A 24,544-nucleotide genomic window follows, 5' to 3' on the forward strand; every position below is an offset into this window, starting at 1 on the left:
CCACCTAGAAGCCTTTTCCTTTAGAAAGCAGGTGCACAGTGAACTGAACGCTTTCTTTTGTGGCACACTACAACTCGAAATGCTGTCAAACCGATCGTTATTGTGCATTATTCATCATAAGCTTTCACTCACAATAAAGTGCTTGCAACTAAAAAGCTGGCATTCATCCCAAATCCTCTCCTTTTCCCAACCCACCCAAATCCGTCAGTAGGAATTGTTTCTCTCTGAGGCAATCCATGCCTTCAGGAAGATAACACTGAACGGCCAATCACAACAGAGCTTGTGGGAGGAGCAAAAGCTGTGCACACAGCTTCAGCCAATGGCGTAGCCAAGTAGACGTGGTTTGGCTTTAGCCAGCCGCCCCTTTGTGACATCACAGCTGTTACTCAGGCAGTGAGAGAGTGCCATAGGCGTGGGGACGAAGAGCGGTGGGTTTATCTGGAGAGGGGGGCTGTCTGTTGTGCAACTGAGCCACCAGGCCCTGAAGAAATCTCAGAAAACAACAATGGCACCTGCCTGAGAAGCGTCCACTCTGCTTTTGAGTGTAAGTGTGTTTAACCCTTTAGTGTGTTTGAGTCTTGGTGTGTGCACGTGAACGGTCGTCTTTGTGTTTTACTTGCTCACTGGAGCTGTGGCTATTAAAAAGAAGAATGCTTTTGTTTCTGTCTCCGGTTTCCTTCCTAAAACAGTTGGTCAGAGTCGGTTTGAGGTTTAGGAACGGTTTCATGCTTCGGTTAGTACCATGTTCACGCCTTTACTGCATAGTCTAATTTTATCAGGGTTTCAGGAGACCCTCATGTGGAAGAGCAGTTGGAATATATGTTTTGATGTCGTTTGAGGAGTAAAATATCATGTTTGAGTTGTTAAGCTCCAGTTCTGGAAGACTGAACTAAGAGTTTGGCATCCCACGGAAGGCTGATGGATGTCAGGAGCAGGTCGATGGGCGTTGAGTGAATGTGAAAGGTGTTTACACGTGCCATGCACACAGTGACGTGTGGGAGTGGACTGAGGGATAATTTTGTAAGAGGCTGCGTGATACAATTGCTGATTGTTGTTGGCTTCTTTTTTTGAACAATGACACAGTGTTTGGTTTCTCAATCGTTGCTGTATTTGGGTCAGGTTTGCTGACCGCTAGCCTGACCCCTAAGGTCTTGCAGATCTCGTTTTAGTGGAAAATCTTTGTGGGATGTCAAATCATGCATGTGGGTAAATGACAGAACACTCGTTTTTGTTCATATCTGTTAAATCCTTATATATATATATATATATATATGTATATATGTATGTATATAGAGAGAGAGAGAGTCAAAAAAATCTTAAAATATCAGATAAACTTTTTATATCCAGACAAAGTTAGCTCAGGTCAAATGTCATGTGGTGTGATATTTGTAAGAATTTTTTTTTTTTTTTTTTACAGTGAAAAATATATTCAAATACCTGTTCATACACTGATTATAATGATCAAGGTGTGTACTCTCACATTCATGTAAACTGAATGGATTTTTTTTAGAAACACTGCCTATGTCATTGACTTCTGGAAAGGTTCTGTGCTTATTTACAGATGTGTTTCTCAATTCAGACCTGTAAATCTCATTTCCAAATAATGTGCTTTGCCAACATGTTTAGTCACATGATCATGAATTCTATGTGTCTGTGTATATTTGAGCCCTCGTCACCCTAGATACCTGCTGTGGCTCCTCTTTCCGTGTTGTGCAATAAGAATCTCATCCATCCGCTGCTGGACGTGACCCTTATTAAGCCTACCCCACTGAGACGTGTGTCTAAATATAGCATTAGCCAGCATACATCAACACATCAAATCAGAGAGGGAAAGAGGTTTTGGGGGAGGAGGATTACATAGAGTGGGCAAAGGGAACTGGTTTTTAAAGCTCTCACGTTACCATCACTCATACAGTACATCCATGAGAGCATATGTCAGTCCTGCAGAGTTATCAGAGCAGCACCGTAGTATTTGCACCTGCTAAAAATGGTTTTAAGTCAGTTATTTCTATCTTTTGCTGCTGTGCGTCAGTAGGAAATATCAGTTTACATTTCCAAACATTCATACAAAAAACAAATTTTGCCATTAATTGTAATGATTCAAGTCCAGTGTGATTTTTGTTTGCACAAGGAGTCTGACAACAGCCAGTGCTGCACACAGAGATCTGGTCTCCTCAATATCCAGTCTGTATGGGATGACATGAAGAACAAACTGTGACAGACTATATCCAGAAGAACTTTGGCAACGTCTCCAAGATGCTTCAAAAAACCTACCTGCAAAGCTAAAAATATTACACAATAACATATTTATGTTATTATATTCTTTATAATATGTATATATTTTACATATATCTTTGATCATGTACTATCTTTGACAATTATTACTTCATATAATATTATTATTTCATCGAACACCAAGTAAGTATAGCTCCATTTAAAAAAAAAAAATATTATAATAATTGGAGCTTAACACTCCTGATGTAAACATATTAATTATATATTATAATAATTAATTATATACAGATGACTGACAGATGCACATGTAAAAGTAAAAATGTTTTTAAAAATTTATGCAAAAAAATTACATTTTCTATATGCCAGATAAAGTTATTTGTCAAAGCAAATATATCCATATCTAAAAGAAATCCCATATGCATGTTGGTGAATTGTACATCTGAATTATTTGGCTGAATAATTTATTAAAATACCCACAAATTATTAATCCGACCATTTTGCTAGCTGTGGGGTAAAGTGTGTTAGATATATTGATACATGCTGTGTCAGTGGACTGGTTCATAGTGATTTTGTTTCCAAATGCAGGAAATACAAAGTGTTAAATAGTTTCAGAACATTTACTATTGCGTTTCTTTATACAGTGTACACAGCAAAATGGAATTGTGCAATAGTATATGATTCATCTCATTTATGCTATTTTTTTATATGTAGTCCTAAGGCCTATGTCTATGTTTCTACGTTAGACAGTTTTATTTACACATCCTGAAATAGAATGAATCCCAAATTATTAGTTTTACCTCTGTCTCACATCTCTTCGCTTAGAGGACAACTAAAGTAAAGATTGGCACAGCATGTACCACCACCGTCAGTAATGGCTGCAGCAGTAGTTCATGTCCTTGTATCAGCCCGCTGTTGTTGTGTCTCATCTGGAAAAGTGGCATGAAAATTGACAGCATCTATTTGCCTCAACAACTCCATAATCCAATTTTCCACGCTCCTCTCTTCTTTGGCCTGCAGAATAAGAGTTATTTTCCTGTATTAAAGTTGCTGGTTTGGTAGCAGCTCAGGAGGTTGTCTTCTCATGCCATACTATGAGCATTTCCATAATTTCAAAGTCAAAATGGTGAAGCATTGTGGGGGTTTTCGGTAACATAGCATCTTCTTTATTTCAGGTTTAGGTGTGTCCTGGCCCCAGGCCCCCTCTGTGGATGTCTGTCACCATGGCGAAGTTTGAGACCGGCCGCACAAGTCCAGTGGTCCGCCAGATAGACAAGCAGTTCCTGGTGTGCAGTATCTGTCTGGACCACTACCACATCCCCAAAGTCCTGCCCTGCCTGCACACCTTCTGCGAAAGGTCTGTGTTTGTTGGCATGATTAAAGTCCCTCATCTATAAAAAAATATATTCTAATCAAATTAATTTCTGGTAATTCCTAATTCGCTGATGCATAGATAAAAATATCAACAAAAACTTTCCATCATGCACAGTGAGGATTTTTCACATTACATGTACAGTTGAAGTCAAAAGTTTACATAAACCTTGCCAAATCTGCAAAATGTTAATTATTTTACCAAAATAAGTGATCATGCAAAATGCATGTTATTTTTTTATTAGTACTGACCTAAATAAGATATCACATAAAAGAGGTTTATATATAATCCACAAGAGAAAATAATAGCTGAATTTATGAAAATGACCCCTTGATTCTTAATACTGTGTTGTTACCTGAAAGACCCACAGAATTATTTTTTTTATTTTTTGTTGTTGTTCACAAGTCCCCTTTTGTCCTGATCAGTTAAGCTGCCTGCTGTTCTTAAGAAAAATCCTTCAGGTCTCACAAATACTTTGGTTTTCCAGCATTGTTGTGTATTTGAACCCTTTCCAACATTGACTGTGTGATCCTGAGATCCATCTTTTCACACTGAGGACAACTGAGGGACTCATATGCGACTATTAGAGAAGCTTCAAATGCTCACTGATGTTCCAGAAGCAATACATTTAGAGCCAGGGAGTGAAAACATTTTGAATTTGCAGATCTTGATAAATTAAATTGATCATATTTTTCTTCTGAGAGACATAAAATATCTTCTGTAGCATCTGAAGGCCAGGACTAAATGTAAAAAAAAAAGGATGTTTAGGCCAAATAAGAAAAATGTACTCCTTCATTCTGTTCAAAAGGCTTTTGGTAAATTAATTAACATTTTGCAGGTTCTGTAATGTGTTTGTAAACATTTGCCTTCAACTGTATGTATAAGCTGTGTTTATCAAATTAAAAAAAGCCTTTAGAAGTTAAAAATGTTGGTTTTAATGATGACATATTATTAACTTATGCAATAAGTTGCAAGGGGTTCGAAAATGTGTAAATCATGATTAGGCATAAAATAATGTCTTCCGAATCATTCGAAACATGTGAAATTGAGAATTGAACAAATAAATGTCACCTGGGTCAGAGAAGTATAGGATTCATGTCATGTCTCGTGGGCCGTGGCAGGTTTTCTGTTTAATAAAAGGATAATAAAAGACTTCATCTTACAAATAGTTGTCAAAGGCAAAAATGCTACGAAATGTCATATTTTGTGAGAAAGTGTAACTAGAGCAAAACAGGCACTATTTTTGGATTCCGCACCAACATTCTTTTGAAGAAACAAATAATGGTGTCATTATGAGGCATACTATGATAAATATGATGATTTAATATTTGCAGTGTAGATATTAGTAGAGAGAGATCACAGAATTATGGGGAGGAGATCGGGTAATTAAGAGATCCACACTTGAGCTTTAATTTTTCACATGAGCACCGTGGCTCCAGCCTGAGCATATTAAAATCACTTGTCACAGTTTTAATAACATGAGTAATGATTGAAGCATTGATCAGTTGGTAACCTTTTAATAGGATGGCATATGTTTACTTACTGCTGACATTCCTTGGCATGGATGTTCGGTCTCATCCACAAACATTTTCTTCTGCATCAGTGACAGTGTGCATTTTGACAGCGAGACTCTGTGTCCTTTGGGTGGTTTGTGCTTTCGGTGGGGTTGTATGTCAGCAGAGTGTTTCCACTGTGATTGTTCATGTTGTGACTGAAATTTCAGCAACGCTTGCCCTCATAGTCCTCTCATTCTCACCTTTTCAGACAAGGGTAGCTATATCATTTATGAAATATGAGCGATACGCTACCATTCAAATGTTGGATGTCAGTAAGATTTTCAGATGTTTTTGAAAGAATCACACAAAGGCTGCATTTATTTGATCGAACAGAACAGTAAAAACGGTGATACTGTGAAATATTATTACAATTTAAAATAACTGTATTCTATTTTAATATTTACAATAATAACATTTAGTTTATTCCTGTGTGGAAAGCTGAATTTTCAGCAGCATTACTCCAGTCTTCAGTGTCACATCTTTCTGATTTGCAAGTTTGGTGCTCAGAAACATTTCTTATAAATATCAGTGTTGAAAAGAGCGGCTTAATATAAATTTTTGGAAACCGTAATACGTTTTTACAGAATTCTTTAATCAATAGAAAGTTCACAATCACAGCACTTATATTTATTTACATTAATTTATTTCATCTGCTGAATAAAAGCATTTCTTTGAAAATAAAATCTTACTGACCTAAACTTTTGAATGCTAGGATATATTCACAGTTGCTATATATGTTATGTTATGTTATGTTATATATATTATATATATATATATAATTATTATTTTTATTTTCTAGTTTACTTTTACATTTTAAGGTAAAATGTGTATTTTTTTTCCCCCATACTTTGGCCTATTCCTGCTTTAAAGGGATATTCCATTCCACCCAAAAATGGAAATTTTTACTCACCCTCATATCTTTTAAAACCTGTATGACTTTATTTCTTCTGAGGAACAAAAAAGGAGTTAGCAGAATATTCAACCTGCTCCTTTCCCGAAAACGATTGTGAATGGTGACTTAAGTTTCAGTTGTTTCCTCACACAAAGCTAATTTTATCATGTTTTTTTTTTTTTTTTTTTTTGGAGCTTATTTGTCCTTTCTGGAGCTGGACAATCCTTAGTGCCCATGTACTGTTCAGAAAACAGCAGTGTTAACATTATTTAAAACATTTCCTTTTGTGTTCCACAGAAGGGTTTGGAATAATATGAGAGAGAGATATTTATTTAATTTTATTTTTGAAAACTGAATCTCTTTAAGACCGATAATGGACCAATAATAGTGGCTGGGCGATTTTGTCTGAGGTCTTTAATCACGTCTGTCATTCTCTCTATCTCACAGGTGCCTACAGAACTACATTCCTCCTCAGTCCTTGACACTGTCCTGCCCGGTGTGCAGACAGACCTCTATCTTGCCTGAGAAAGGGGTGGGGGCACTTCAGAACAACTTCTTCATCACAAACCTCATGGAGGTGCTGCAGAGAGACCCAGAATGTTCTCGGCCAGAGGCCTGCAGCGTGCTGGAGTCTGTTAGTGCAGCAGCCGCTGGGAAACCGCTCTCCTGCCCCAATCACGAGGGCAAGGTAAGCCTCTTACCATCTGATGATGAAACCACGTTTGGCAACATTTGGTGGGAAAATGAAGACAAAAAACATCAAAACAGTTGTTGGTAAAATTGCAGCCAGAATGTAGAAATGCCTGTACAGCTACAAGTGAATGGACATTTCTTTACCACCTCTAATTTTGTCTACATTTGAGCGAATCTTTCTTCTCCTCATTGTTCTTTCTCATTCCTCTGAAGCACACCTGAAGCTGCCAGCTTCTTTCTTTTATGTGTCTCCAAAGTCATACTACAGTACATGTGTGTTTCTGCTGTTCAGGCCTGTTAGCATTCATTAGCAGCCTTTGATAATTCATTAGGATGCTGAATGAATGGGTTGCTCTCTGGTGCCCCTGCAGGTGATGGAGTTTTACTGCGAGTCGTGTGAGACGGCCATGTGCCTGGACTGCACGGAGGGGGAACACAGGGAGCATGTGACCGTTCCACTGCGGGATGTTCTAGAACAGCACAAAGCAGCACTAAAGAACCAACTGGATGCCATACACAACAGGTACATGTCATACATATTTAACAGTCAGATGTTAATACATTTCTTAACTTTTTTAAAGGGGTCCTATAATGCTGCTAAAAAGAACTGTATTTTGTCTGTTTGCTGTAATGCAATGTGTTTATGCATTTTAAGGTAAAAAAAAACACATTCTTCTCCATATAATGTACATTATTGTTTCTCATCTATGCTCGACCTTCTGAAACTCGTACATTTTTACAAAGCTCATAGTTTTAAAAAAGTGAGATGTGCTGTGATTGGCCAGATGTCCAGTGTGTTGTGATTGACCGAATGCCTCAAGCCTGTGACGGAAATGTTATACCCGTTAACATACTGTGTGTGATGCCATCTCCCAGGCCAGCAGCACGAGACTCAGTCCAGCTGCTCTGCTCGTGCACATCCCATCATCCGTTCTCTTTTAGCAGTCCAGTCAATGTACTGTTAGGAGTGACTGAATAACTCTGGACATTGGTTTATTTCTCTGGCAAGTCTATAAACCGAATAACAGCGACAATTAAAGTTACGTCTTCATTCTTTACGTGAATATTTGGGTGGTGTTATGCAAATCTTCCCACATATTGACGTAGCGATGTGGGGGCATGTTAGAACGAGACGTTTCAGAGGGTGTGTACGAGTCTTAACTTTTCTAAAAAATATCTCTTTGGATTTGAGACTTCTTTATGCACCAAGAGCTTGTAACACTCCAAAGAGAAAGGCAAAATTGAAATTGCATAATATGACTCCTTTAATAATAATAATTATAATAATGAATGTATCATTGCTATATTAGTTTTATATACTTTGTGTATATATGTATGCACACACATACATTTATTTATTCATTAAATATTATAGTTTCATATATATGCGCGTGTGCTGATATACGTGTGTGTGTGTGTGTGTATATATATATATATATGTGTGTGTGTATGTGTACTTGTTTTTAAAATATTTTTTATATTAATAAAACTAAAGATTCTATTATAAAGATAGAATAATATATTCCAAAAATATTAATATAGCCTGTATTATAATAAACTCTCATCTTACTAGTGATTAAATATATGTCAAAATATGTTATTTTTGTATTAGTTTTATACAGTTTATGCTGTATACATAAATGTCTAAATATAAATATGTATTTATTACATTATTTTATATATATATGTTTGTTTTTTTATTTCGATCAGGCTGCCCCAACTAACAGCTGCCATTGAGCTGGTGAATGAAATCTCTCAGCAGCTGATAGAGAGGAAGAACGAAGCCGTCAATGAGATCAACATGACATTTGAGGAGCTTGAGAGGGTGTTGCACCAACGCAAAGCTGCGCTCATCAGCGATCTGGAGAACATTTGTAGCACCAAGCAGAAGGTCAGAAATCTCTTGATAGGTTAAACCGGTTGTACTCTCCTATCTCTCTAACGCTCCTTTGTGTTGTCCTATGCAGGTGCTTCAGGCGCAGCTATCATCCCTACTGCAGGGAAAAGAGCACATCCAGAGCAGCTGCAGCTTCACTGAGCAGGCCCTGAATCACGGCAGCGCCACCGAAGTCCTGCTGGTCCAAAAGCAAATGAGCGAGCGTGTGGGCGCCCTCGCCTGTCACGACTTCCCTGAGCGGCCACACGAGAACGCCCACTTGGACTGCCAGATAGAGACAGAAGGCCTGCGACGCTCCATCCAGAACCTGGGCGTCCTGCTGACGACGGGAGCCGTGGGACACACCAGCGTGGCCACAGGAGAAGGCCTCAGACTTGCGCTGGTCGGTCAGCATGTGACTGTAACTGTTACCACTAAGGATAAGGACAGCGAGCTTGTGCGGACCGGTAACGCGGTCATCCGAGCCGAGATAAGGGGGCAGGACGGAGTGCAGGCGACGGAGGTGGAGGTCGTGGACAATAAAAATGGAACTTATGAGGTAGGGTACATGCTTAAGAGCGAAGGGGAGTACTCGTTCTCTCTGATGCTGTACGGACAGCCTGTGCGGGGTAGCCCGTTCAGACTGCGGGCAATAAAGCCATCGGACGTGCCCCAGTCTCCTGATGATGTGAAGAGGAGGGTAAAGTCTCCCAGCGGAACAGGAGGACACATCAGGCAGAAAGCCGTACGGAGACCCTCCAGCATGTACAGCACTACCAAAAAGAAGGAAAACCCCATTGAAGATGAGCTCATTTATAGAGTAGGTAAGAAGCTTCGGTGTGCACAGTAAGTTTGACATTGAATTGTTGTGATGTAGTGGAGTCACAGTTACTTGCAGCTGAATTTCTTTTGTCTGACCCCTCAGGCTCTCGTGGACGTGAGAAGGGAGAGTTCACCAATCTACAGGGCATCTCTGCTTCCAATAATGGGAGGGTCATTGTAGCAGACAGCAACAACCAGTGTATACAGGTTAGTCAATGCATGGCAATATTATGAAAATTACAGGCTTTATTTTATCTGAAGATTTTTAATGGATATTGAAGTAATCAGCCGGTGTGTTTTACTTGGGATCAATACAGAGAAATATAAAGATTTTCATTGGATTTAGTGCAAAATTGGATGGCTAGTTTGTATTTATGTAGGTGTTTACCAATGATGGGCAGTTCAAAGCACGCTTCGGGGTCAGGGGTCGTTCTCCAGGACAGCTGCAGAGGCCGACAGGAGTGGCAGTCGACACAAATGGAGACATTATTGTAGCTGATTATGATAACAGATGGATCAGCATCTTCTCCCCTGATGGGAAATTCAAGGTAATGTTTAGATCACTATTTATAGTGTGACACTAAAGACTGGAGTAATGATGCTGAAAATTCAGCTTTGCATCACGGGAATAAAATACATTTTGAAATATATAGATATATATATATAGATGGATAGTTAGATAGATAGATATATTTAAATTGTAATAATATTTCAGAATTTTACTGTGTTTGTGATCAAAATAAATGCATTCTTGATAAACACAAAAAACCTAATAAAAACAAATACTGTATAATAAATAAATAAATAAATACTCTAATAATAAATATTAAAAACTGCATAATTAATAAGTACAAATAAATAAAAAGTTACCAACCCCAAACTTTTGAACGTTAGTGCATATGGAAATAAAGAAAGAAACCATTAAAATCTAATTGACCTTAAACTTTTGAATGGTATGTATCTATATATTGACGTGAGTTATTACTTGAAATTTATTCTGTTTTCTTACTTATTTCCATGATTGACTAATCATAATCAAGTATTTTAAAAAGCCGTTTAATAAGGTCCTCTCTCTCTGTGTCTGTGCCTCATGCAGAATAAGATTGGTGCAGGCCGTCTGATGGGCCCCAAAGGAGTGGCTGTGGACAGGAACGGTCATATCATCGCAGTGGATAATAAAGCCTGCTGTGTGTTCATCTTTCAATCTAATGGCAAACTAGTGACCAAGTTTGGAGCCAGAGGCACTTCAGACAGACAGTTCGCAGGTAGGTAGGTGGGTGGTGGGGGCCTATAGAGCCAGTGTTGAACAATGTCATGTGTTTGTGGTGGTTCACTTATCTAAGCAATAAAGAGTCACAGAAGTGTTGTGTGCTGTGACTGCTTGTCTTCTAACATATCTTCCTAATACTTCATTTGTCTAACTCGGGATCTCTCTTTTTGTAACCTAAAATGTTGCATTTCATAAAAAAACAAACAAAAAACAAAACAAAAAAAAGATAAATTATGTTTCACTACAAAAGCAACAACAAAGAATCATTCTGGGGAAAAAAATGGCCCAGAAGGCTGGTTTGTTTTATATAGAAATGGCCAGATTTACCCAGGCTTCAGTTCCATTGTCTGAAAGGATGTAAAATTGTGTCACTTCTGTTCCTGTATATTACTTCAGCATTACCCATATTTCCAGTTTCATTATCTGTCTGTGATGAACAATGAAAGCCAATGCATGCAGGATGGGCGATATACCAGTATACACGATTAACGGGTTCACCCCAAAATGAAAATTATGTCATTAATTACTCACCCTCATGTCGCATAAGAGTTTCATTCATCTTTGGAACATAAATTACGATATTTATTATGAAATCGGAGCTATCTGACCTCCATAGACAGAAGATGTAACTCGGGGGAGAAGAATGGTTAAAAAAAATTTTATTTTTGTTTTCTTTGCGCAAAAAAACGTATTCTCGTAGCATTACTAAACTGAAGTTGAGTCACTGGTGTCACATGGACTGTTTTCCTAATCTATTTACTATGTTTCTGGACCTGAGAACATTTCAGTTAAGTTGCTGTCTATAGAGGGTCAGATAGCTCTCAGATTTCATAAAAAATATCTTAATTTGTGTTCTTACAGGTTTGGAACGAAATGAGGGTGAGTGATTAATGACATAATTTTCATTTTGGGAGTGAACAAACCCTATAACTCACAGAGATTTTGGACTATTAGCTGAGAAAGAAAACGTGACTGTATAATGGATCCGGGAAGCTCTCAAAGTGACGGCAGTCTATTATTCTTGATGTCTGTCATTTATGTTAAACAAACAATAAAAGAGAAAATCTCTCTCTGCTCTTGACTAAATAACTTTTGTAACTTTAAAAATAAGAAATACATATTTAATTTACACAGTGAAGAATATGCAGTGTTTTTATAAATCTGACAACTCTACAGTAGTTTTTTTTTTTTTTTTTCCTATTGTTTGTAATTAGTTTTTTATTCGATCACTGACGGTTTATTCATCTTCAGTGAGCTTGAGTGTTTTTTTTATTTTTTTTTTTTATTTAGGCTCTTGACACTGGTGACAAGAATTATCAAGTTGCTATGGTATCAAAATGTATAATCATAAAGAACTTATTTAAAGCAAAACTACACATCTATATAGTCAATAGTTATACTGTTACTGTGAGAGAAAATGACTCCTATCGTGATGTAAGATTTTGGTTATATGGCCCACCCCTAGCATGCATACATTTGAGAGACTATATTCTTATAGATGCATACATATTAGTCATGCTTTTTGTAGTTGATCAGAAACTTTCCTTTCTGCTGCTTATTTTACTGTTTAAATACATCGGTTCCTTTTCCTAACCCTTGTTAAGTAAGTGCATGCGGACTGGTTTGGGATATGCATCTTCCATTTTTCCTCTGATCTGCTCCAGAAGTAGCTTCTGCACCTTTTTTTATTCGTGTGAATCCCTTCTGGCCTGTCGTTTATTTGTCTCTGCTTACCCTTTTTGTGTTTTTCCCATTCCTTTTTAGACAAAAGTGGTGCAAAGTTTGCACTGGAGCAAAAGTTTAGTAAATCTGGCCCTGGGTTCAGTAAGTATTGAGTGAATTCTCATCCCAGAATCTGGGGATTTATCTTATTCAAATGAATAAATTTTCATTCTAGTACTGAATTCAAGAGCCGATGATTCTGTGCTTTGTGGATCTAATCAAAAGTTGGCCAGAAATCAAATTGTCGAGCATCACAAAATCTATCAGATCAGTTAGGAGATCTTGATCACATGACATCCTGCTCTCCTCTCTGCTCTCCTTCTCGTTCTCTTTATCATGTCTGAATGTCTCTTCTCCCTCATTTTTCTGTTTTCTCACATGCAGGTCCGCATTTTGTTGCTGTCAACAACAAGAATGAAATTGTCGTGACAGACTTTCATAACCACTCCGTCAAGGTGAGCGATGTTAAGGTCATACTTACGCATTTTCACCTGGTCGACAATAAAAGACCATAAAACTGCACTGAAGGAAGGGAACTAAACCATATTTGGAGACCAGAATATCAAAGAGACTTAAGGAATAGCTCACCTTTGTCATTGTCTTTTATAGAATGTGAGTGAGTGACGTGACATTCAGCCAAGTATGGTGACCCATACTCAGAATTCGTGCTCTGCTTTTAACCCATCCAAAGTGCACACACACAGCAGTGACCACACACACACACACACACACACTGTAAACACACACTCGGAGCAGTGGGCAGCCATTTATGCTGCGGCGCCCGGGGAGCAGTTGGGGTTTGGTGCCTTGCTCAAGGGCACCTAAGTCATGGTATTGAAGATGGAGAGAGAGCTGTACATGCACTCCCCCCACCCACAATTCCGTCCGGCCCGAGACTCGAACTCACAACCCTTCGATTTAGAGTCAAACTCTCTAACCATTAGGCCACGGCTTCCCCAAGTATGTTTTCCATACTATGGGGAAGTCATTGGCTACCGTCATCTATTTTTACCAGGTTAAGATTTTTCTTGGTTGTCGTGTTTGACTTGACTGACACCTAGTGGTGTGGATGCATCCTTACAGAAAACCAATACATTTCAGTTACTGATGTCTTTGTAAAAATGAATTATTAGCAGTCAGCAAATAATTCATTTCATGAGTGAAAGTGTCCTATAACGGTGGTAAAAGAGGTTAAGTGAGTATTATTCATCTGGTCATGTGATTTCAAAGTGCCACCCCCCAAAAAAATAAAATATTGACTGGATGATTTTAAGTATATAAGTCATTTCTTATCAGTAAAACTTGTTTACAAAGGGAAAAGTTACAATATATCATTCTATTAAATATTAAAATGTGTATCTCCTCAGGTCTACAGTGCAGATGGGGAGTTTTTGTTTAAATTCGGGTCCCACGGAGAGGGAAATGGCCAGTTTAATGCCCCCACAGGGGTAGCTGTTGACATTAACGGCAACATCATTGTAGCAGACTGGGGCAACAGCAGAATACAAGTAATGAATGCTCTAAACACCCACTTCCTCTTTAGGAATCCAGTTACTTTAGAAGCACTTTTTAAGGCCATCTGATTTTTTTTCCTCAGGTGTTTGACAGCTCAGGCTCATTCCTCTCCTACATCAACACAAGTGCTGACCCTCTGTATGGGCCGCAGGGCCTCGCTTTAACCTCCGACGGTCATGTTGCTGTGGCCGATTCTGGTAACCACTGCTTCAAAGTCTACCGATACCTGCAGTAACAGCTCCTCACAGTCTGCAGTCATATCAGCGAGATCCTCTGCCAAACCAGAGAGGAAGAATCGAATGAGCAGATTGCACTTTGATTTACTCTTCTGATTTTCATGCTCCAAAACTCAGAACAGCTTCTCTAATAAACCGGCAATGTTGATTGTAAATAACCGAATCCATATCAATAAGCACAGATTCTTATTAGAAATCATGTAAGTAGTGTATAAATAAAATGATATATAGCGAAACCTTTTGTTAATCGCCATCTTCCACCCTTGCAGAAACATTAGTTATTTCCGAATTTCCTCTCTCCTGTTTAATAGTGGTTGACCTTTCCATGACTGCAACAGTTGTGTATTTTAATTGTTACACTCTGCATCTGTAAATATCCAAGTTTGTGTACATATTAACATATTTGGTGTATGTAACATGTAAATGACACTGGCGGCTTGTATTGTTCTATGACAGTAGAGCTATTCGGTGAGCACTTTCAGTTCAAATCATTCAGATCGATTATCTGAGCTGATCATCCCTCAGCACAGGAAGTGATGCGCATCCCTGCTGTGCGCTTAAAAAAATGTTTTACAACTAAACAACAGGAGCCAAAAATGACATATTTTTTCCATTCCAAATTATTTATTTTTCTAAAGCACAAGACTACTTTACATGTAAAAAAAAAAAATCCAGCTGAACTAAAAAAAATATAAATATAATCAAACCCAAGTATTTCACATATATATTACCTCTGATTTTTAATGTTCTCTAAAATTGATCAGCTGTGTGGAATTCTATCTCTTCTCTGTAAATAATCATACGTTGTGTTCACAGTGTTGCAACCAAATGTTGTCTTTAGTCAGTATTATAGTATTATTTATTTAATGTTTTGTACACATTTTCCTGAACAATTCATTTTGAGGTTGTCCTTCATCACCAGCGAATGACTTCAAAAATCACCTCCCTTTAATTTTGTGGAGTTTTGTCTCTTTGAACGTTAAGTGACGCCACGTCTCCTTAATGTGATACTGACTGTACAAGGTTAATGAACGGTGGCATACAGTTGAAACGGTGAACGTATATATTAATATCTGTGCAAAGAATTCTTTTGCATGTTACTGATTTTACTAGCATTGGCATTTGGTTTCTGCATCAGCGAGATACCTGTAATGATTTGCTATTGCCAGGCTCGAAATTGATAAATAATATAATAACCAAAAACAAATATTCTATTCTGTATTTTGATTCATAATATATGCTAATTACAAGTTGACAATTATTTGCTTCCGTTGCGATTAAGGCCCGTTCACAATAATAACTGTAATTGAAACTATAACAATAAAATTGCTCTCGCTAACAAAGTCGCTGTCAGTTTTAGTTTTCGCGAGCAAAATTCAGTGTTATTTTTAATTTAGAATCCACAAGATTAAGAATTTTTCATTAAAGCAAAATAATTCCAAACAGATTTCATGATTTCAAGTTGGTCACATGAATTCGACACATTGATCCACTGTGCTTTGCGGATTGCGAAACTATTGATGATAGACAATTGTATTTTTCCTTGCAAAATTTCGTTAATGTCACTGCACAACAATAGTTTTGGAATTTTCCTCTTTCATCCAATCATTTTAGAAAAATAATGTTATTGTTCATCTGTGCAAGCGCTAATATAGTTTTTGTTCTTATTGTGAACGGACCTTAACTCGATCCAATGCATGCTCTAGTGCTTGGACAGATGATTTAATAAATGTGCTTCATCAGTTTAAAAAAACAACAAAGATCTTGTATAACATGAAGAATCAACCGTATGTTCATTTTACTGGTCAATTATTTGCAGTTTGAAATAAAACTGTAAAATACAAGTCACTTGAAAATAACATTTTGTCTTTTTTTAATCCAAATCATCCACTTAAATGTTAAATACTATGGATTTATATTTTAAAGATGGAACTTTGGTTCTATGAAATAGAGAGAGAAAACAAATCATATTAATATTTTATTTTTAAAATGACTATTACTGCAGAGAAAAACATTTAACATCGCAGAGGTTTTTAACAAGTCACACAAAAGTCAATGTACTTGTGATGCCATCCAGCTGTTAGGTGATGTAATAGTTCTTACATCAGCGATTGAAAGGAATTCAAAAAAATAAACAGTCAATGTGTTCAAGTTGAACTCATTTCTTATGAAAAAAAAAGTAGTGATTAATAAAGTATGATAAATGTTAACTGAAACTTAGTTCATAGCTGGGAAACGCAAAGGCTTCATGTTCACAGCATACGTACACAACATCTGATTCCATTCTCAGCTCAAACGACATTTTGTACAAATGACTGCAGTGATTCTAGTATATAAACTAGCTCTGAAAATAGCAACATGAACAACAAACCATCTGGGCTCAGTCCAAAAGTGCTGAAATGTAACTTTGTGCTTGTTTCAGTCCAAACAGAAACAAAAACATTGTCTCTCTATATTATCAGCCCATGAGAGATTAGTCTACAGCTAAAACAAAAGATTAAATATTTAATATAATGGATTTGAAAATGACTTTAAAACGATGTAACATGAATGGCACACAGCTTCCGGATGTACTTCTTTATAAATATGAATCTCTACATAATTAAATGAACAGCTCCTCACAGCACATCTGATATACTTTGTCGTATTCAAAGTTGCATAGCACCTATTACAGTCTGAGCTGTTACGAAATGGGCCTCATGTAACACTCATTACAGGGTCATTTGTCTAACAAATACATCTTTTACAGATAAAACTGTGCCTAAAAGTATGTAAACAATCAAAAGAAATGTATGTGGGAGGAAAGTGAATATATGCAACATAATGCAATGCGCAGCAGTAAAAAAAACAAGGAAAAAAAAAAACGAATTTGATGAATTTTGATAATGTTGTAATCAAACATTAATCCATTTTTTCACCTGATTCAATCCTTATTTTCACCTCTACACTACTGTACAAAAGACAACACTGAGGTCTAAGACAGACGACGACACAGAGCAGCTAAAGTCGACATTTGCGTAAAAACCTGCAATGCCTCTCTACCTGAATTTCAGTGGGGCTACATCAAAATTCAAGAGCAAAAGAAATTCAATTCACACCTTCAGATTATGGTGTATATCAAAGCTCTATTCAGATCAACTGAATCCTAAAACCCAGAAGAATTTAAGAACAATTGTCCTCCCTACTTCCAAGAGGGAAAATGCCCTGAAATGTTTACCAAAACACAAAAACAGGAGCATTTATCACGATTTTTTTTCTTTGTTGCGAACTGCATGTACGCATCGCTTCATTTTCAGTAGAAATGACATATTTGTAGTCGGCTGCCTGGGTCGTTTTTTCCTGGGCTGAAAAAGGGCGATACAGGCTCGTCAAAGTATGTGACAAAGTTATAGATGCGTTTCATAGTGACGGCGTCGAAGAAAGTAACGTGGCCCCTGTCGTAATCTAAGAAGATGCCGACACGAGGAGAGTTCCAATAGTCCGCCACGGGCACGCGCGAGTCTTCCTCGTTGGCGTACAGTCGGTCTTGAAGACACAGACTCCAGTAGCCAGCAGAGGGCGACAGGTTTACAAAACCTTTACGGTTGCTGTACTCGGTGGTGACGCCCAGATACCAGACCCCCTTGTCCCGTACGTCCACCTCCCAGTAGTGCTGCCCGCTGGAATACTGGGCAGTAGCGAGCACCCCGAAGAAACGGGTGAAACGCTGCGGCATGTCAGGCTCTTGGGAACGCATGCGGCCCTCCTCCACTTTGGTGTCAAAGTCGCTGATGGCCAATGATGGGTGAGCCGTGTCTAAATCCAGGGTCAGATTTTGAGGCACTGGAAAACGGGAAATCTGATTAGCCATTTAGCATGTAACTAAAAAGAAGATTGTTGCAAAAACTACAAATAAAAATTATGCTATTGTTAATAAGATTGTCGTTTGCATTTCATATTCGCACAAAACCTTTGCAATATTTTGTAAATGTTGATTAAAAAAAAAAAAAAAAAAACACTAAACTTGTGACTAAAACAATTTTTCCTCTCACGATAAGTCATGGTGACGGACGTTGGTAGGTTTATGTATATTTCGCAGCCACCAAACTAACAATTATTTTTAACTGAAGGAGACGTAGGCGAGTATCTTCAGCAAAGCAGCACGGAGAGCCACTTGCTCAGGTAGCCGCAGATGTGTGCGGTGTAAACAAGGGGTTATACAAGAATTTATACATAAGACTGACCAAGTATGAGGTGTTTTTGTGCAGGTTGTATTAGCCTGAAGAATGATCATGTGACTTTTACGTATACCTGAAAATGTGAAAAAAAAACTGTTAATCGTTCTAAATATTAAAGAATAGCAGAGTATATAACGATACAGGCACAGAAAAAACACAGTTGGAATCACTTCCAGAACAATTATTTTCAGCTGATCAGAATCCATCCTTCTATAATGAGCTCGAGAATTGCACTTAGAATAATATGACGATATCGTTTGCTGGTGTGGACTCTAATATTGTTATCTTTATAGTATCTCTTTTTGGTGTGAACGGGGCTTAAATCTTTTTTGTGATATACGAGTATTTTTGCAAAATTGATGTGTTTCCATTGGGTGAATTTTCAATTCGTAATTTCTTGAAGGTTAATGGAAACAGTTACTGAGGGGGTAAAAAAAAAAATTCACAGTGACATTTTAAATTTCTAAAAAGTCCATTGTCAATAGTATAGACCCTTTACAGTTAGTAAACAAGGTGACGTATTTGTGTGGGCGGGGCTTAGCTGGAGGCAGAAAGATTCCCCTCAACACTTGAACAAATGGTAGCTAGCGAGTTTTCTTAGCTTGTTTTTTTAACAATGGCTGGAGAAAATCTGAATATATCTGCTTTATCTGAATATTTAAGGTAACTCACTGTCCGGGACCGCGATAATTATTTGAAAAAGTTAACTTTAACGGACGGAACCAGACCCGTACACAATCACTCATTGGATGGACGATCTGACAGGATTACCTCCGATTGAGTGGCCTGACATCTACACTTACTTGATAGAGAAACCAAGCGTGTATAGTAAAGAGAAACTGAGGGTGTATAAATCCTTAGATTAAATAAAGAGTGACATTACAGTAAAATTATTATTAAGATGTAAATATTTTCTAGAAATAAAAATTCTGAAGACTGGAAAATAATTATAAACTTTCTGTATTTATTCTTTCTTACCATGTTCTTAAATTCCAGTCACAATTAATCACAACAATGTATATAAAATGTTCTCCGTCAATTCTGGCAACCAACAACACAACAAGACGACATTTTAAGCTCCTTGAGTAGCCAACCCTGTGTTGGTTTGTATTAGCCACCTCCAGTTTTCCGTTTGTTTTGCCTCCAGCTAGCGCCGTGACGTACCTGTGACGTCCGCGCAAAAGGGGTCTATAGTGATGTATGAAGCTACTTTCTGTTGGTCAATGAGACAAATTCAAATTCAAATTAAATTCCAAATACCAAATGTTTCAACAGAAATGACTGGATTTACCCTGCAAAGATTCTCCAAATAATGTGACCGCACCTTAATGCACCAACAGTACGTACTTGTGTGTAACACGTGCATCATCTTCTTCCACATGATGAGCTGAAAAGGGCCTGTGAACTCTGAGAAATCTGGAGGAGAGTTAAGGGCCTGGACACTGAGGTTTACGTGACAGGAGCTACGAGAGAAACAAAACAAACACATTATGAGAGACAAACACTAAAAATACCCAGATTATTAGCAGAGCAGATATAATCATAGCTAACAAGTTAAGGAATTATACTGCTAAAACAAAAATACAGATTCACATACCTTAAGTATGAATGACTGATACTCTGGAAAAAAAAAAAAAAGTTAAGCGTTAATAATAAGTGTCATGCTGCAAAGTCATATAAAAAAAGCAATAAAAATATATAAAAATACATGGCCAGATCTAACCCTTTAATGCCCCATCACGTCCAAAAGAATACAATTCTTCTTCTGAACTAAAAAGTATATATGTAATTTGAAGCATGTTATTTTATAAGAGATGAGCTGTTTTAGACAGTCACTGGACATATGAAGTTCTTCACCTCGAAGTTAGCGCTGTCACTTAGCTGGTTCTGAATTTCAGTGATGGCTTTGTCCACTTTGGCTGCCTCGCTCTCCACCCGCTTCAGGTTGGCATCGATCAGCCCAATAGTGGCCTCCGCTTCGACCTCCAACCTTTCCAACAGATCATCCTTCTCATCCAACAAAAACTGAACCAGGGCACCAACATCTTCTTCGATCTTCTCCTTCAAGGCTTGTTTTTTGAGCTGTAGAGATATAGATGTTTGAGATTCAGCATCAAGGCCTCCTCGTGGATCATAAATCCACAGCAGGTTATATAACCACCCATTTTTGAGTCATTTGTATGTAAAGTCAGCGTGGGAACAACTGAGCTTGTATACCTTGACATCAGTTTTGGCCTGCTCGTCTGTGCTCTTTGCTCTCGTACACATGGACTTCTGCCAGTTCAGCTTAATGAGTCTCAGCTTCAGCTCACTCTGCAAATTAAAACGAGAGAAATCTTTCAATATTCAAGTATTAATGCACAAAATGTAAGCAAAGTACAATAGAAGAAATGGTTCTGTGAGGGATCTTGACAACATATATGGACCTTATCACTGTAGCAATAACAACAATGTAAACAAAGAGTTAAAACAGTTAAGTGTAACAGTTCACATGCTGAAACTGGACACTACAATATGAGGGAGTCTAAGATTGCACACTTCAATAACCTTTGGAATGTGCTGTAGAGTTGCTTTACATTTTATTGTGTTTATTCACAAGATTAATTTTCAAAGTTTGCAAAAGAGCAAAAAACAGTTGCTTTACACTTCATCTAATACTTGATCAAGTTTGACCTTGGACACTGAACAAGGAGTATAAAAACAATCCAAAGGAACAAAGGAACATATAATACAATTCGCATGTTAAAGGGAAGGATTAGAGTATATATATATATATATATATATATATATATATATATATATATATATATATATATATATATATATATACACACACACACACCAGACATATATACACATACATACAGTACAGACCAAAAGTTTGGAAACATTACTATTTTTAATGTTTTTGAAAGAATTTTCTTCTGCTCATCAAAGCATGCATTTATTTGATCAAAAACACAGAAAAACAGTTATATTGTGAAATATTATTACAACTTAAAATAATAGTTTTCTATTTGAATATACTTTAAAAATATAATTTATTCCTGTGATGCAAAGCTGAATTTTCAGTATCATTACTCCAGCCTTCAGTGTCACATGTAACATCCAGTCGATCTCATGATCATTTAGAAATCATTCTAATATTCTGATTTATTATGAGTGTTGGAAAAGATCTGCTGCCTAATATATTTGATGAATAAAAGGTTAAAAAAAAATTCTTATAATATAATTCCTAATAATATATTTTCTTTACTCTCACTTTTTAGCAATTAAACACATCCTTGCTGAATAAAAGTAATTGAATTTATTTAAAAAATAAAAATAATATTACTGACCCCAAATTACTGACCAGTAGTGTATATTGTTATTACAAAATATTTATATTTTAAAAACATACCTTCTTTTCTTTTCTTTTTATTCATCAAAGTATCCTGAAAAAGTATCACGTTATGAAAAAATATTAAGCAGCAGAACTGTTTCCAACTTTGTTAATGAATCATCATATTAGAATGATTTCTAAAGGATCATGTGATAATGATCCCAAAAATTCAGCTTTGCATCACAGAAATAAATTATAATTTAAAGTATAATACATTTTAAAAAATAATAAATATAAATATATATATAGTGTGTGTGTGTGTGTGTGTGTGTGTGTGTTCACAGAGTACTAATATGAAGAAAAATTCTTCTTCACACATATTGGTGTATCGGACCCATCAGCTGTTAGATGAGCAAAAAGTACCCGCATTTGGAGTTAATTTCACACCTAGATCCAGAAAACACCAGACACTGGTCACACAGTATTTGGTTTGAAATGTTCCAAAACACACATTACAAACACCACAATCAATGGCTAGGAGTTACTAAAAGACATTTCCAAGGCTATCTGGTAGGGAAAAAACACAACGTAAGTGCTAAATGCTACAAGTACATACAACACTGCGGTGACAGATAGTCACTCCTTGTTCCAGCCCCAAGGTTAGCAATGAATATCAATTGCTTCTGGTGCCAACTCCAGCATTTAGACCAAGATAACAGGAAGAGAGAAACAGACACTACAAACAAGTGACAGAGACAGAAAGGCTAAATCAAATCAGTTACACAACAGACAAGACCGAGCAATGTCAAACAAACCTTCATGTCTTCAACAACCTCGGGTACAGGAGCAACATCATGGTGTCTAGAAAAATAATAAAATGACAAATGATGCCTCATTTCTAAAGCCATTTTAATCTAAAATGCTATAATGAAGTAACGTTACATCTGGTCCTCAGAAAGAGGTCAAAGCATCGAAACCTAACTGAGCTGCCCACACAGACAGCATTTGGAGCATATAAGCCCAACAATGATGTCTAGGCAGGTAGCTCGCTAGGTTTTGAGTGAATATGGGGAACATTTTCAGGTGACTGAGCCTCACCTGTGGGCTCTGGACTCGCGACACACCACGCAGATGGGCTTCCTGTCCGTGTGGCAGTACAGTTTGAGCTCCTCGTGGTGTCGCTCACACTTCCCGTCCATCTTCACGGGTTTCGCGGGTGCTGAGGGCCTGCACGTCTTCAGATAGTCGAAGTCGCTCAGTTTATCCACTAAGTTCTTTACCAGGTAGTTCTTGGTGAAACTCATTTTCGCGAACACCTGCAAAAGACGCAGAAAGGTATCGGTGATGTGCATTAATAAAATGCTCGTGCGGCGACTTGTAGCCTGCCCTATGTTATGATACAATAAACGAGGTCGGAGAAATCACACCTAATATTGTCAACACAGTAAAGTCCGGTTGTTATTTAGACTGCCGGTTTAGGTCAATGTGCATGATTAAGACGCGAATGTAACGTTATGAAAATCCGTTAAGTTCATTCGAGCAGCTGTAACTAAGCAACCCAGAATGCAGCAACATTTATCAAAACAAACCACGCACCATCCTGCACTCCGGACACTGGTAACCCACATCATCGCCTCCATTTTCCTCCCAATGCATCAAAATGCACATGCGGCAAAAATTGTGGCCGCATTTTAAAATGACAGGGTCGTCGAAGTAATCGAGGCAAATAGAACAGACTAATTCCTTCTGAAGCTCTCCTCTCGAATCTCCGGCAGTGGCCATGTTTCCCCAAGCAAGTTGCAACAGTGTAACTGCTATACAGGACCAGAAGTGACTCTAGGCGGAAAAGAGAGATAAGAAAAGAGAGAGAGCCCATTCTGAACTCACTTCCTGGTACAGTCACGTGAGGGCTTGTGGTAAATCTGATTGGTTACGTTATCTAGCTCGCAGAGAGATGTTCTCGAATCGGTTCTTTCTAGTAGTTCGTTTCATCAACATTATTTATATTTTCTTTCTTGGATTTCATCGGATGCTTGTGTGTACTGAGCTTTTTTTATTTTAATGAACTTTATTGAACAATATAAACTACCATAAATGGCCTGGTACAAAAGCAAAATTTCAGACAACAGACAAGGATCATAACTTAAGAAAGGGAAAACAATTAGGCTACTAGGGGTTTTCAGTAAGTTTAAGAAGTTTTTTTTTTTCCTTCATTTGTTTCAGTGACAAAAAGTAATGATATAGTTATTTGTGAAATATGTCGACATTTGGAATCTGTTTTTAATCAAAAATAACCCCCCAAGAACAATAATTGTTAAATCATTTGTTTCATATTTCAAAAATAAACTGAATAATTCCCTTTGTTAAAACAGAGAAATCTTCAAATTTAGGAAATAATGCTGATCTTCCCAAAAGGCACAGGCAAATATACAATCATAAAAAAGATTGACTGCTATTGTATTGATATTTTGCATTAAAACGGCATTAAAGAACCATGTGTGGGTACATAATACGTTTTAATACAGTTCTATCAAATAAAGTGGTTTTCTTATGTTTACTGTGGTGAATGGAACATTCCAGGGCCCCCTCTCTGACCACAACAGTGGACAAAGGATTTCTAAATTTTTATTGGATCTTGGTGAACTAACACACACATACACAAGCACCTCAGCTGGGACAACAGACACCTATTAGACGCCAAGAAGTAGACCTCTGCTACCAAGCCTGGTAAAGACAGGACTTGGCATTGGTCCACATGTAGTTTCTGCCTTTCACCCACTTTTTTTTTCTTATTTTTCATGATTATTTTACTTTCTTTG

General features: G+C 37.4%; 2 protein-coding genes across 5 annotated transcripts in view; one reads left to right on the forward strand and one right to left on the reverse strand.

Annotated features, from left to right (window-relative positions):
• LOC113109844 (tripartite motif-containing protein 3-like) overlaps positions 1-16,042 on the forward strand; it is a 29,944-nt gene extending 13,902 nt beyond the window's left edge. For 2 of the 4 annotated variants that reach the window (XM_026273640.1, XM_026273639.1), the window contains 12 exons: positions 3,408-3,589; positions 6,500-6,740; positions 7,117-7,268; positions 8,456-8,636; positions 8,713-9,445; positions 9,547-9,650; positions 9,824-9,991; positions 10,540-10,708; positions 12,478-12,537; positions 12,820-12,890; positions 13,803-13,943; positions 14,033-16,042. In XM_026273640.1, the coding sequence (XP_026129425.1) occupies positions 3,444-3,589; positions 6,500-6,740; positions 7,117-7,268; positions 8,456-8,636; positions 8,713-9,445; positions 9,547-9,650; positions 9,824-9,991; positions 10,540-10,708; positions 12,478-12,537; positions 12,820-12,890; positions 13,803-13,943; positions 14,033-14,185 (2,319 nt within the window). In that variant the 5' untranslated portion in view covers positions 3,408-3,443 and the 3' untranslated portion in view covers positions 14,186-16,042. Of the gene's footprint in view, positions 1-383; positions 545-3,407; positions 3,590-6,499; positions 6,741-7,116; positions 7,269-8,455; positions 8,637-8,712; positions 9,446-9,546; positions 9,651-9,823; positions 9,992-10,539; positions 10,709-12,477; positions 12,538-12,819; positions 12,891-13,802; positions 13,944-14,032 lie in introns of those variants that run through there. The other 2 variants (XM_026273638.1, XM_026273641.1) reach the window with 2 other exon arrangements.
• A 533-nt stretch (positions 16,043-16,575) lies between these two features.
• Positions 16,576-23,597, reverse strand: LOC113109845 (zinc-binding protein A33-like). Its single transcript, XM_026273643.1, has 8 exons — positions 23,322-23,597; positions 22,824-23,041; positions 22,541-22,586; positions 20,621-20,716; positions 20,261-20,485; positions 20,001-20,023; positions 19,751-19,866; positions 16,576-18,008 (listed from the first exon to the last, which is right to left on the reverse strand). Exons 1-8 carry the CDS (start codon positions 23,505-23,507, stop codon positions 17,479-17,481), a joined length of 1,440 nt encoding a protein of 479 aa, XP_026129428.1. The 5' UTR covers positions 23,508-23,597; the 3' UTR covers positions 16,576-17,478.
• Positions 23,598-24,544: the final 947 nt, after the last annotated feature.

This window comes from Carassius auratus, chromosome 10 (genome assembly GCF_003368295.1).
Source record: "Carassius auratus strain Wakin chromosome 10, ASM336829v1, whole genome shotgun sequence".
Classification (NCBI taxonomy): domain Eukaryota; kingdom Metazoa; phylum Chordata; class Actinopteri; order Cypriniformes; family Cyprinidae; genus Carassius; species Carassius auratus.